General features: G+C 37.7%; 1 protein-coding gene across 4 annotated transcripts in view; it reads left to right on the forward strand.

Annotated features, from left to right (window-relative positions):
• Positions 1-460: 460 nt before the first annotated feature.
• The window catches only part of dachd (dachshund d), a 217,061-nt gene continuing 203,060 nt past the window's right edge, over positions 461-14,461 (forward strand). For all 4 annotated transcript variants that reach the window (XM_088352750.1, XM_088352753.1, XM_088352751.1 and 1 more), the window contains exon 1: positions 461-1,317. In XM_088352750.1, the coding sequence (XP_088208876.1) occupies positions 719-1,317 (599 nt within the window). In that variant the 5' untranslated portion in view covers positions 461-718. The remainder of the gene's footprint in view (positions 1,318-14,461) is intronic.

Raw genomic sequence — 14,461 nt, forward strand, 5'->3', positions numbered from 1 at the left:
TGGTATGATATAACGAAACACATGTACAATATAACATGTTAAACTACATAAATAAAGATGTTTAGAAAAAAATATGGTGTAAGATTATTTTGTATTTTGTAAGGGGAAATACAACATTTTGTAAGGGCATGGAGTCGTGGAGGTGACAGGTATGTAGTAATAACAAGCTAAGTAGCAAAAAAGTAGCTCTCAGCTCAAAAAGGTTGGGGACTCATAACACAAAATTATAATTTAAGTTTTCTGTATACAAAAAGTAAATGTAAAATTGTCATCCACGTGTTTTAAGAATTCTGACTCTGCGCGGTGGATAACGCGGGTGCGTCCGTATTTTTTGTTCCGCTGTCCCTAAGCTCCGCCCCTCTCGCACACAGTGTGACAACAACAAGTCACCGGGCGAGCTCCGCTTCACTTTTCGGCTCATTTTCCTGCCGTCATTCCTCCTCCTTTCTTTGATCATTGCCCTGCCCCCCTCCTCCTCCTCATCCACCTTCTCCTCCTCCTCCTTTCTCCCCCCATCACGCACTACTCACGCCTCTCTTCTTGTTCTTCTTTTTGGGTGCCCCAACTTCCACCTAACTTCTCCGAGGAGCTCAAACACACAAAAAAACAAAACTCCGGGTGGATTTTTTTTTAATTCAGCGAGGCCGGCTCGCACATTTTGAACTTCAGTGACTCTTCCGTGCCCCCCAACCTATACTTCGTCCTCTGTAAATTGACCATGGCCGCCATCCCGGCTGCTCTCCTCCCGCCGACCTCCCTGGTCGCTCCTCCGCCTCCGCTTCCTCCACCACCCGTTACCGCCATCCCCAGCGGCACCGGCACTAGCGCGTCCCCGCCGTCGACCACCTCCTCCCCGTCCCCGTCCTCCTCCTCGTCGCTGCCTCCCCTGCCAGCCGTAGTTGGAGCCGCTCAGACGCTCTTCCGCTCAGAACTCCTGGCCGCCGGTAGCCCGGTGGGCATCGTCGGGCAAGCCGGCAAGCCCGTATATTCCACCCCGTCGCCCGTCGAGAACATCCCGCAGAACAACGAGTGTAAGATGGTGGAACTCCGCGGGGCTAAGGTGGCTTCGTTCACCGTGGACGGCTGCGAGCTTATCTGCCTCCCCCAAGCCTTCGACCTGTTTCTCAAGCACCTGGTGGGGGGGCTGCACACCGTCTACACCAAGCTCAAGAGGTTGGAGATCACGCCGGTGGTGTGCAACGTGGAGCAGGTTCGAATCCTGCGAGGGCTCGGCGCCATCCAACCCGGTGTCAACCGATGCAAGCTCATCTCCAGGAAGGACTTTGAGACGCTTTATAACGACTGCACAAACGCCAGGTGAGTCGGGGGATGCAAGGTTTCTTTTTTCCCCTTTACTGTCATCAGCGCTGCTTCACGTTTATTTGCGTTTTCTCGTTTTCCGTGCGCACTCTGCGAGAGAGTTGAGAAAAGTTGAGAAAAAAAGTTCTGTCTTGTTTTTGAGGTAAAGGTGCAGTTTTGGCATGGACGGAGGGGACATGTCCCCACCAATATCATATGATCATATTTTTTTCTCCTTATGTGATCACTTTAAAAGAGAGTGTAAGCATGTGTTAATACTTTTTGGAAAGTCATTGGAAAGGATCCATACTTGACAAATTATGACATTATAAAGTGCTATATTTTGTTGCACACTCTATTTTTTTCTTTTTTGAGTGTCTCGCAAGGGTGTAGTTTTGGCATTGACTGGAGGGGACATGACCCCACTCATATTGAGAAATAATTGTCCCCACCCAAACTATGTGATCACTTAAAAAAAGTGTTATGTCCCAGTTAACATTGATCATTCATTGTTTTTTCCCACCAAAATTAGAGTAGAGTAGAATAGAATTGTCTCGATTGTCATTGACTTTGGTGAAAAGCTGTGTGAGATTAGACACGTGACTCCTGGGTAAACATGTAATAAAGACTATTAAAAGAAAACAAGACAAAAACTGTCAGTATATACAGGCAAACATATTTACAACGTAGTGCTTAGAGACTGGCCCAAGTTGTAACAATAGTTACAATGAAAAGTAGTTCAATAACATCAGCAGTAACAATGTTATTGTTATATTATGGGATCACTTACAAAAATGTGTTTTGCCCCCACCAATATTACAATAGAATGCAATTGTATTTATTGTCATTCATATCAACGTGGTGAAACACTTTACGCAACGACATTAAACATAGCACTCGATGGTAAACATGTAATGGAGACTTAAGAGAGAAAAATAAGACAAAGGACTGTCAGAATAAATCGGCAAGTTATAATAAAAGTGCAATGAAAAACAGTCCAATAACATTAGCAGCAACAATGCGACTGTTATATTAGGTCACTTAAAAAAACACGTTTTGTCCCCACCAATGCCAAGACCAAACATATGTCCTAAGTCTGAGGGAAACATAAAAAGTAAAACAATTATTTAACTAAATAGGAATTTAAAATGAATATTGCAATTCTAAAATGGAAAATGCTAATACTGTTATTCATCTTGTTTGTTTAACCAAAACACACACGCAAAAAGGAAAAGGCATCGGTGCCTTGTTACATGTGATACAGGACTATATGTTTATATGTTTTTTCTTCAACGTAACCCCACTAGACGATGCATTGTGAATTCATTAACTTTCACATTATTCTATCTAAGCATGCATTCAACCATTGCGAATAGTTAATCATTTTCGCCTACCCTTTTTGACTTTTGATTTTAAAAGGGAAAAACCCTTTTTTATTGACTAGTCTACTCTATAATAATTAACAAGTTCAGAAAAAAGTTCTGTCCTGAGTCTGAGGCAAACAAAAAAAGTATTAATAAAATCATTATTCATTATATACGTAGATTAAAGCTCTGTGATTTAAAGGTTTCTCAAATAATTTGTGTATTTTGTGTTACCACGTTACACAAACAACAAGAAAAAAGGGGGCGGTATAAATATATATCTTTATGTATGTTTATATGTTTTGTCTTCAACCTGACCCCACTAGACAAGCCTATGTGGCTGAGGAATAAATTAATGGACAAATTACACTATTAATGCATTTAATCATAGTGATTATGCCTTGTGACAAACGTTTTTCACATTTCATTGTAAAAGGAAATACCTAATAGTTTTTTTTATTGACTACCAGTCTACTTTATAATAATGATTACAAATGTACCAAGTGAACATGCCAAGCATTATGATGGGAGATTAACGATCCTCATTTAAACAGGCTCCATTTGTAGAAAACCTCACCAATAGACTCATAGTCGCACACTCACTGACACACGCTCTAGGGAAGGAATTAATACATCACTCCGTATTAGCGATCAGAATATTTCTGGATTGCCATATGTTTTAATACGGCGTGATTAAAAGCCCTTGAATCGATAGTTGATTATTCCTGTCTGTCACGCAAACATGCTGGTCAGTCTGACCGTCTCGACTGTCACAGTGATTGATTCCTTATTGATCTCCATCCTCCCACTACCTCCTACTCAAACAAATCCACAGAGATAAGCGGGAAATACAAATAAAATAAGAAGGTGTAAAATTGAGAGTTTAAATTAAGTGTTTAATGTTACTTTTAAATTAATGTGAGCTTAAAACAACGTAAATGTAAAAAAACCCTTCACATTTAAGTATGCTGATTATTGTATATTTTGTATATGAATGTATTAGAACCGTTTTTTTTTTTGTTTTAATCTCATTGATCATTTTCAGAGGTGTTTTTTAAAAACACATTGACAGAAGAAAGCATGTGAAGTAACATTATGCTTGTTTACAAACAAGCATTTCTTGATAAATATTTGATGTTTTTGCTCAATATACTCCCAAGGGCCTTTTGGTAGCCTGGGCTATTCCCCTCACACGCTTATTAGATACTGGTGTACTATGTATGCTGAAATGAACAAATCTTGACACACATGCATCAGCAACATCTTGTGTGGTGACACGGTCCAACTCCTCTTCATGCGTGTGTCGTTTTGGCGGATTGTTGGAGGGGGTTAAAGGATAATGCAGTGCCTCGCGCCGCTTTAATGACGCTAAAGTGCCGAGCTATTACGGGGCACACGGACACGATGCAGTAATTGTCTGTGAAAGCCGGCAGGTCCTGCGGGTCGGTGCCGGGCTCCAAATCAATCAGTCAAGAAGAGGCCTGCCCGCTTCGTCCGGTCGCTCGTCCCATTTGGAGAATTACATCATGTGTGCGAGGCATCTGCTGGATAAAAAGGCTTCTGTTGCTTACAATGATTTTATTTGCCAGGGATGTCTGCGTGTGTGTGCGCGGGTGTTAGTGTGTTATTGAATCGCTGCTGACAAAATGGTCAGTTTATGTTAACAGTTTGCCCGCACCCCTCCACCCATTTTTCCCACCCGCCAGATAAAAAAGTATCCTCTGGAAATTGTTTCACCCCCCCATCAGCGGCCGCTTTTCTTTATTGATGCCACAATGAGGTGAATAATATTCGTGTACAATGTACAATGGGCTAGGACTTTTTCACATGCAGCTATTATGCCTCTCCACCCCTGTCACCCCTGCTTGTCTATTGTGTTAAAACACAGTTCAACATTGGGCCATCATTGGATTTATATAACTCAATATGTTTAGTTTTGCAACTTTTTGGGACAGTGTTTACGAAATTGTGGCTCTTTTGCTTTTAACGCGGGGAAAAAAGTGTTTATGAGTGTTTATGAAAGGAATGTAAGGTCAAATGTGTTTCTTCGGATATCTCAATCAGGAAAGCACTTAAGCCACTTAATATGTTTCTGGTAAAGGATGAGACTTTGAGAACTGCTATTACGAGATTAGGGTACTCAATATACAGTATATGTTAGAATATAACATCCTTCTTTTAATCAGAAACTTGTAAAACAAACATGTCACATTGAATCGAGTAGAATATATTGTGTATTTCCATTACGTCTCAAGTTTTCTAAGATAGAGTATTACTAAAGCAAAATATAAAACTAGTATGTTTTGGTGGAGTGAAGAAAAAAAAAGCAGATTATTGAACATTTTCCTGAATCTTTAATATTTAATTCCCATTACATTCTTACATTGTGAATGGAAAAAAGATTTATGTTGATAAATAACTGATTAAACAAATACATAAAACACAATTTGGACTTCAAGTGAGTGTTGTGTATGTTAACAACTTGCATTAAAGTTGATAGGTACCTTTTTATTATGATTTGTTTGCCTTTAATTTCGTCAAAAGTATAACCTATAAGACTATATATGTATAAGTAATGTGATGTTTTATATTGTAAAACATTTTTTAAATTCTCACTGTTCTAAAAAAAATATACGAAACAGAAAACACACACACATATATATATATATATATATATATATATATATATATATATATATATATATATATATATATATATATATATATATATATATATATATATATATATATATATATATATATATATATATATATATATATATATATATATATATATAAATATATATATAAAATACAAGATACAGATACCTCCTGCCGGCGCTGTGTTTAACACCCCCAGCAAGGATGTGGTATCTGTAAAGGTGAGTTGTAACATATAAACTGAAGGAAGAAATTGATAAAAACACTAAAGCCAAAGAAACATATTCATTGTTCTATGCAGTTTAGTAACTAAATATCCTTAGCAGGTAAATAACCAAATAAAGCAATGCATCCATCGATCCATTTCAGAAGTTGTCTCTTTGTTGATTTCTTCAGCTTCTGTAAATGTTTGTTTGTTTTTTTATACTCCTTTGTGATGGCTTTGATGTGCTTATGTAGCATGGGATTTAGAGTGCAGAGTACTACTTTGCAATTATTGCAAATTTTCAGGAATATAGTCAATGTTGACCCCTTCATTTTCTTAAGGGCTCTCCTGTGCCTCCTCTTTTTCCCCCTATCACACACACTCACAGACAATACACGCACACAGATCTAGGTTCAGTAATCTCCCTTACATTACGAGCGGCCCTCCAGGAGCCCCTCTGTTCTAGCTACTTGTTTTCCTTTTCATTTTCCCCGCGGTGGGGTGGAAAAAGGTTCTTATTGCCGTGTGACACTTGAACTCCCTGAAAGGTTATTATAACATTGGAGGTAGCGGGTGGCAGGGAGGCGAGTGCTTCGGCGGGCCTGGAGATATCGCATATCTGTCATTGGTCTGTGTTGGCTAGAACCGTGTAGTGATTTTACAGTTAATTGACAATCGCGGTCCCGCCTCACTCAGCCTGAAGGTTAAGCACCCCAGACGGCTCCATGCCACTGGGCAAGCGGGCCCTCTGTAAGTAGACTCTTTAGCACCGCGTGTCTCTCGTGATTGTGCGACTCATCTTGCAAAATATTGCAATAAGGTTTTCATTAAATTATAATTTCATGCTTTATCACATTACAACAGTTTTTAAAATTTCTGCATTGGCTCCCCGTGCGTTTTTGGAGTGATTTTAAGGTGCTTTTACTAGTTTAGAAATGTCTTAACGGTCTTGGGCTATCTTATCTGACTGATATGCGTTTATTACATCAGACTTTGCGGTCCTTGAGGTGCTCCGGCAGCAATTTTTTAACTGTTTCTACGGTGAGGACCAAAACATTGGGTGAAGCATGGAACGGTCTGTCGGAGGACATAACCTCAGAGGGGACGTTTCATATTTTTAGGGAGAGGTTCAAGACCCACTTTTTTTAATATGGATTTTATTGCTTATTTATATTTAGTTCGATCTGTTTCACTTCTAACCTTTTACTGTAACACATTTCACTTTTTATTTCATAGATTTATGTTTTTGTTCTGCAATTGTATTTAATCTTTTATTCTTATTTTTTATCATTTCAGTGTTTGCTTATTTATGGGCACACAGGTATGGTGTGGTTCAATGGCATAACATCCTTTCCTCATCAGTGTGGATAAGCCTCCATTATGTTCCTTTCCTCACATTGTTACTCTGTGCCTTGCCGTAATTGTATTATGTTTCTATTATTCTAGTATTTAAATAATTGTGTGTATTATGTTGCTAAGTTGGGAAAAGAAGGGATTTTATTGTCTTATTGTATACTAATTGTTTTATACAGCACTTTGAGTGGCAATTCATTGACCGAAAAGGTCTTTCCAAATCAATTTCATTTGATTTGTAATCCAACGTCAAACCTATCTACATTTCCACTGTTTTCTCATGATACATATTTTAGTTTTGTCATTCTGTCTTCTTGTGGAAATATGACTAATTCCCAATATTAGTAGAAATATTATTGTACCGTTACAACTTTGTTGAGAGAAAAACGTTTCATTTGGATTTTATCATACTATTAGAAAAACAATGTTTTCTATAATTTACTGGCAAAAATCTGGACTTTATATTGTTTTATATCACCAGAAAGTACATTTATTTGAACTTTTAACCAGGGCCATCACCACCCTCAACAAGCGCTCAAGATTGTGATCAATATTTATCCTCCCAATTGTACTAAAACATGGGTTTTCAGATTTTGTGGGTGCTTCATGTTATTGCGCTAATTTCTATTTGAATATTATTACCACTACTAGTGCATCATTGCACTTAAATCTCAGCCAATCTCCAAGCACTACCGTTAAAATAGTTTGCCTATTTATCCTGACATTCTTTTATCCCATTTTTATATTCGAAGTCTTTATGACATGTTTATCTTGTTTATCCTGGAGTGCCAAAGTTGATGCAAACAATGTTCACTACATTGTTATCAATGAGAATATATAATATTTTTTTCTGTTCTGTCCTGTCCCATATATTTTTTTTTTCTGACCAAGTTACAAATGTTTCCTTTGTTAGATTTTTCCTTATCATTTCCACACTTTGGTTATTGTAATATAAAATCTTTTTATATTCTGTTATCATTCATTATCATTATTATTATTATTGTTAGTTTTTATTTAATTTTTCTTATTTTGAAATTCCCATTTTCACAGATGATAATAGTGTTATCACACTCATAAACTTTTGTCTGGAAATCACATTAAACATTTTATTCACTTTTTTTTGCTCATTACTATCTCTGTTGCCTATTTCAAAATCACATTTTGGATCCTCTTTCACATCATATGCACGTTGGTTTGCTTGTGCACCTTATTATGCGTGGTTGAGCTGATACACACACAAGATTCCGCATCTGGAAATGTCGGTAATTGTTTTGCATGGCACTCAGTGTGATCTGCTTTTGATGGTGCCAGCCACCAAACACCAGCAAGCCGCACTCCACCTCCTCCTCCTCCTCCGCCGCTTTGGAGCTCTCTTCGAATATATTTGTTTTCTTACAAGGCGCCAATGTGTTTACAGGTACTCAGGGGAGAGTTCTGGATTCCGTTCAAATGCTTCTACTTGGTTAGAGCGGGTGCCGGGGTACCCGTCACCCGGCAACTGCATCCAAGAGGGAACCAGGGCGATAATAACTTTAAAAAACAAGAATGACAGATGCCTGATTAGACAGGGTAGGGTTGGGGGGTGGTTGAAGGAGATAATGGTACACAAAGCTGTTTCAAATCCAAAATCTATCCAAGCACTTCCTTGAAAGTCAAATATCGCCATGTTTTTTGTGACTGTTTAAACCGGAGTGGGTTCTATTCATTTTTGCTTAATCCTTCAATGGAGCTCTGCTCAATTTGATTAGGTACAGTACATGTGCTCAAGTCATCTGTGCAGGTGGCAGATGGTGGTAAGGTGATCCCACCCTCCCTCACTCAACCCCACGCTCCCTTTGCAAATAGTCTCCTTGAAAAATCAGAAAGGCTTTATTAACTTGACATTCATCCAGTTGGAACAAGTTCAGAAAAAAACAAATCCGAAAAAAATCCGGACATTGTGATTGAGTGAAGAGGCTTCAGATTTGACTTGTTAAGAAAGGCTTTGTTTGCTGCCGTCTTAACGAATTTTGTGGCTTTGTGGGCTATTTGCATGGCTAAGATGCGTGTTTTGCTTTATTTGCCTGTCCTTCTCCTGGTCCAGATTGGAAAGAAAATAACTAGTTGTTCAAAGAGAGACAGTTGAAGTTGGACAATTTTTATTCTTAAGAAAAGCTGAGAACCTTAATCTTGCAAAAGTTTTGACTATTCATTATTTTATAATTCTTTTCTTTTGATTACATTTTGTCTCATCTCATCTCATTAGCTGCACCGCTTATCCTTAGTAAGGTCGCGGGGGTGCTGGAGCCCATCCCAGCAATCATCGGGCAGTGGGCAGGGGACACCCTGAACTGGTTGCCAGCCAATCGCAGGGCACACAGGGACAGACAACTCGCTCGTTCATTCACACTTAGGGACAATTTGGACCGGCCAATCCACCTGAAATGCATGTCTTTGGAATGTGGGAGGAAACCGGAGTGCTCGGAGGAAACCCACGCAAACACGGGGAGAACATACAAACTCCGCACAGGAAATCCGGTAGATGGATTTGAACCCACACAGGAGGTTCCCGAGACCTTAGAACTGTGCTAACCACTGCGCCGCCGTGCTGCCCGGATTACATTTTGTATACTTGACATTTTCCTTCCCATTCCATAAATCATTTTCCTCTAAAAAGTATTAATAGTTTCTTTTCCCTTGAAAATTCAACTGTGTTGTAATATGACATTGGTTTCCATTCATTAAAAATGTTATGTAAACGTAGCTTTAACATATTTATCATACCTGTATGACCATTTTGTTACATGATCATTATTATGACATTGTTTTATTATTCATATTTTATTGTTACAACAATCTTATTTCTATTAATAGATTTGTTTAAAACCGTGCTGATTTAGGGTATTTTTAATTTAGATTTTTTAGCAAGCTTTGAATCTTTAACCTACATTACCTTTTGGTAACCTTTAACACTTGAGTTAAAGCTTTAACTCGCAATTAAACTCATAGTTAAATCTTTAACTTTTCACAGTTGTATTTAAGAAATGATTATGACACTGCCGACTATCTACGTTCCGTTTTACTTTGACATTTAAACATGGATAAGCGAGCTTTTAAGATCTTTAGAATGCTTTGTTGAAAATATTTTGCAGCTTTTTGTTTTTGTGTTTGAGACTTCCTGATGAGCCTTTGAGGTCCCATACTGTTATATTTAAGTTTTAAAACATACTTATATAAAGGCTAATATCATAAATTCATTTTATATGATTAATGAGTTAGACAATGGTTTGCAAATCTATAAAGTTGTTCACTACACATTGGCCTAAAAACCTTTCAACATAATAAAGATTTGAAGTTTTGATTTTTTTCTCTTCATTTTGATGAAAATAAATCTTCTTTAGTGAAATAAAAATGCTCCAAATTGGTTATCGGTTTGCTCCTTGACGATTAATGTATTGTTAATGAAAACAAAAGATAGGTCCATCTCTGTTTTCTTGTAGCTTTCCATTTATTTTTCTTTCGGTGTTCTAACTAACAAAAACAGGATAAATATTATTAAATAAATCAAAACTCGGACAGTCTTCATTTCAATTCTCTCTTATTTCTCTGTGCCGGATTTAGCAAGCGTTTCAGGCGCAAGGACGCTAAGCACTACTGACAAGTTGGAGGCTGTAGACGAGATATCCTGATTGGAGAAAAGGGAAAAAGAAGAGCATGGGTCGGCACAGTCTAATGTGGTCACATGGAGAAATTGATTTTCCCCTGAAATTAATTAATTTTTCATATAGCCTAAAGCTGAAGTTAAAAAAGAAAAGAAAAGGATTTTCCCGTTTTGGAATAGTATTGCCTAATCATATTAATGCTTTTTCTGCCCTAAGGATGAAAGATAATTGTACAAATGCAGTTGGAAATATGTATCACTGAGTATTTATGATTAAATTATGCAAATAGCTGCTTCCCATCCTTGGCGGGGGCCAGATTGTCTAATTAGGATTGATATGGCGAGGAGATGTTGGGGAGTCTGAATACAAGCATGTCCAAAAGAGCAGAAAATTGAAAATGACAAGGATGGAATCCTTAAAAAGTGTCTCGTTTGCTCTCACACTACCCCTTCCTCTTTTCTGTTTAATTCAGCGTGGCCGTATCAGGAGTTAATTTTCCCCGGCTTCATTTCTCGTCAGAGCAGGAAAAGACAGGAAAAGGAATGCATCAGGGAGGCCGTCTAAGATGGGATTCCACAAATTTCCTCCACTTGTTTTGTTTCCCTTCACGGCCGCTATCAGGGGTGAATCTTCTTTTGCATAAACACACAGATGTTGTTCATGAATACTTGCTTTTTCTTCAGCTTTCTATTCCAAACAAGCAGCTTGGTTTTAATAATGTGGATTTTTTACAGCTAGAAGCCCTCTAAACGGATTCCAAGATTGTTGCATTTTTTAGTTGCCTTTTCTTGCATACACATCAAATTATTGACATTGTACTGCACACAATAAGGAAAACGTGACTTTTTGTGCTTTTTATGGCTTGGAATATTGAATTTGGTGTTGTAGAAATTAATCAATATAATGTAGCCATTGGTTATGGTCAGAATTAAAATGGGATCAACAAAAAACAAAATTATTGGTTTTCCAATTGACCATGGTACCACAGAGCTTTTACACAATGTTTTAAGAACATTTTTGTCACAAGTTAGCACATGCTTTGAAAACTCAATATGTTTGCTTGCAATTACTGAACATTATCTAAGTGAATTTATAATGAAGATAAATACTTGTTTACGTGTCTTCATTTATTATTTGATACTTTAATGAGATTCATATACAGTATACACAGGGTCTGAAATCTGTTTTTAAAATGGGTGTGTGAAACCAAATCAAATAAGATGCAATTGAAAAGAGCACACAGTAAAATTATAAAGTAACTCAGAAAAAAAGTTTACTCTTTAAGTGTAAATATAACACTGTTTATTTTTACAATATATATGGGTAAACAAATCAAAAATAGTGTTAATTTAACACTTAAAGAATAAACCTATGATCCCTATCTATTAGAGTTAAATTAACACTGATTATTTTATTGTGTAACTATTCGATTTCGTTAGACTCTTAATCCAATTGAAAATGGTACTGCACTGTCCCAATGGCCGTGATAGTTACATTTCTGAATAATTTACACTCATTTAAATCAACCTACTTAAAATCAAAATGTGCCATTACTTTTCAAGATATGTTGCTTCATTAAGACGTTTCAATACGAATCCTCATGTATAATAATTTTAAGAAAGATTCATACAAAATCAGATTTCTTATTCAAACTTGTCACAGGTAAAACAAAATAGTATTAGCAAATCGATTTAAGGAGTTTACCTGAGTAAACAGCTTCGGACAGGTATGGTTTTGTAAATATTGCAGTTAAGCTGCGTGGTAGCATATATACCCCACTGTGGGTTCTTCCTCACTTGAAGAGTACAATGTGGGATTTTTATTGAAGAAAAAAAGGTCCGATTGTTATCTAATCTTTACCTAGCTGAGAACCCCCCCGAGCTAATGACACTCGAGACTCGCGGCTCATTCTTTACGCTGCTTCAAAAGCTTTCGGCCTCAGTCAATACCTTGTGATGACCAACCAAAGAAAAATGACCTTAACTCTGTTTGTCGGGAAGTTTGAAGCAGACAAACACTCAACACCCTTACTGTGTGTGTGTGTGTTGATTCAGATTACATTTCACAGTGCTTAGTTGAGTCAGCAGATGAGACATTGCTTTGATTTTCAACAAAAGCGTTTTAAAGGTTTTCAGAAAGTGCCACTATGGTGTTCAAATCTTTGCGGGAATAACTTTGGAATGCAGTCCAAATTTAGGATATCATTCTTTATTTGTAAAGTTGTATGCCTCAGATATCATGGTTACAGTTTATTCTTTTAGAGATGATTTAAAACAATTATGTTAATGGGGCATATTAAGATGGCGTGGGGCTCCAGATTTGGATGTTGATCAGCAGATTGTGCCCATTCTGTCATTCAAACATGTCAGGTCCCCGGGAACTTTTTGTTGAGGGACTGGGTTTGGCTAATCTTGTATATTACTTTGAGAACTTTAAGAAGACACACTTTTTTCAAACTTTCCCATGCAGTTATTCTAATGTCATAGTTTATATAACTCTACAAATAGGAAGACGAACATGCCAGTTTCAAGATACATACAAGTTGAAGTGCATGCTATTTCTGTCAATGGTGGATGTCTATTTTTTCTGGAAGTTCTAAAATTTTTGGCAGGTATTTTGTTGCTAAAAGCTTCAAGCCTAGAAAGGCTGCACCATTCCTTGTGTTTTTGAGGTTTTGGTGTTATAAATTACATGCCAAAATATCTGTACTCCCTATAGAAGTGAGAATTTGTCGACAATTTGACGTGACGGGACGGAAGTGGCCTAGTCGTAAATCGTAAACAATAATCGAATGTGAAATTGAACAGACCGCTTAGGGCATCGACTTACTCACGACATAATTACTTTCACATACTAACAAATAACAGTTCAGGTGGAACTTAACTACTACCCAAACTGTGCGTCGTTCTTCAATATTTTTTCCGTCAAGCAATAGTCACCCAACAGTTGCATCAAGGCATACAGGGTACCCTGAGGTCTGCTCTCTGCAATCTCATTGGCTCAAAAAACACTTGGATTTCTGCAGCGATCATCAACGTGGACATTGCCTGTCACTCTTAAAGAGGAAGGTAATAATAGCCGGACCAAAGTGGCGCGGGTGATTTTAAGGAAACGTCAGGGAGATGCTGACATTTGAGTCGACGAATGGGACAAACAAGAGCGGTGTGGCCAATAAAGTCTCCCACAGTAAATCCAGGTGGACAGAAGATACGAGACGTAGAAAGAAGACAGCTGGAAGAAAATGTTTTGACCTGCTGTTATTGATAACGGACTCATAACATTTGTGGATGTCAAGGAACTTTTGTGCTTTGGGACCGCTAGTAGCAGTGCAATGAAAAGTCTGCCTTGTTCTCTTTAAAATTGTGTATTTTGAAGGCAACAACATGAACCGATCAATAGATCCCTAAAAGTCAAACTTCAGACCATTTTGATTGGATGTAAACTTTTTTAAACATTTCTTCCAAATAAATCCCTCACTTGAAGAAATATCTTATTCCCAACCTCGAATTCTACACTTTACACAAAACTAAACCCACGTATATGCCTTAGCTGTGCCTAGAAAATGTATCAAAGGGTAACTTTGGCTCATTCCAACTCTTACAAGCCTTAAATTGAACTTACTGCTACCAATGCAAAACAAACCTTAACATCTAAATTTCAAGAACGATGTGCAGCAGGGATATCTTTAGCCCCTTTTCCTTTAGAATTTAAGATTTCACTGACCTGTTGCTCTAGCCCCTCTTTATTCCAAAGTAGTTCAAACAAAGCACTGTACAGTAAGACCTCGGTTATCACGGTTAATGGGGACCAAAACCACCCGCGATAAGTGAAAATCCGCAAAGTAGCGGCTCACCTTTTTTTTTAAATTATTATTTTTTTAGACCCGGTTAATGGGGAACAAAATCACCCGCAATAAGTGAAAATCCGCAAAGTAGCGG

Source organism: Urocampus carinirostris, chromosome 14, assembly GCF_059441175.1.
Source record: "Urocampus carinirostris isolate Australia breed hairy pipefish chromosome 14, RoL_Ucar_1.0, whole genome shotgun sequence".
Taxonomy (NCBI): Eukaryota; Metazoa; Chordata; class Actinopteri; order Syngnathiformes; family Syngnathidae; genus Urocampus; species Urocampus carinirostris.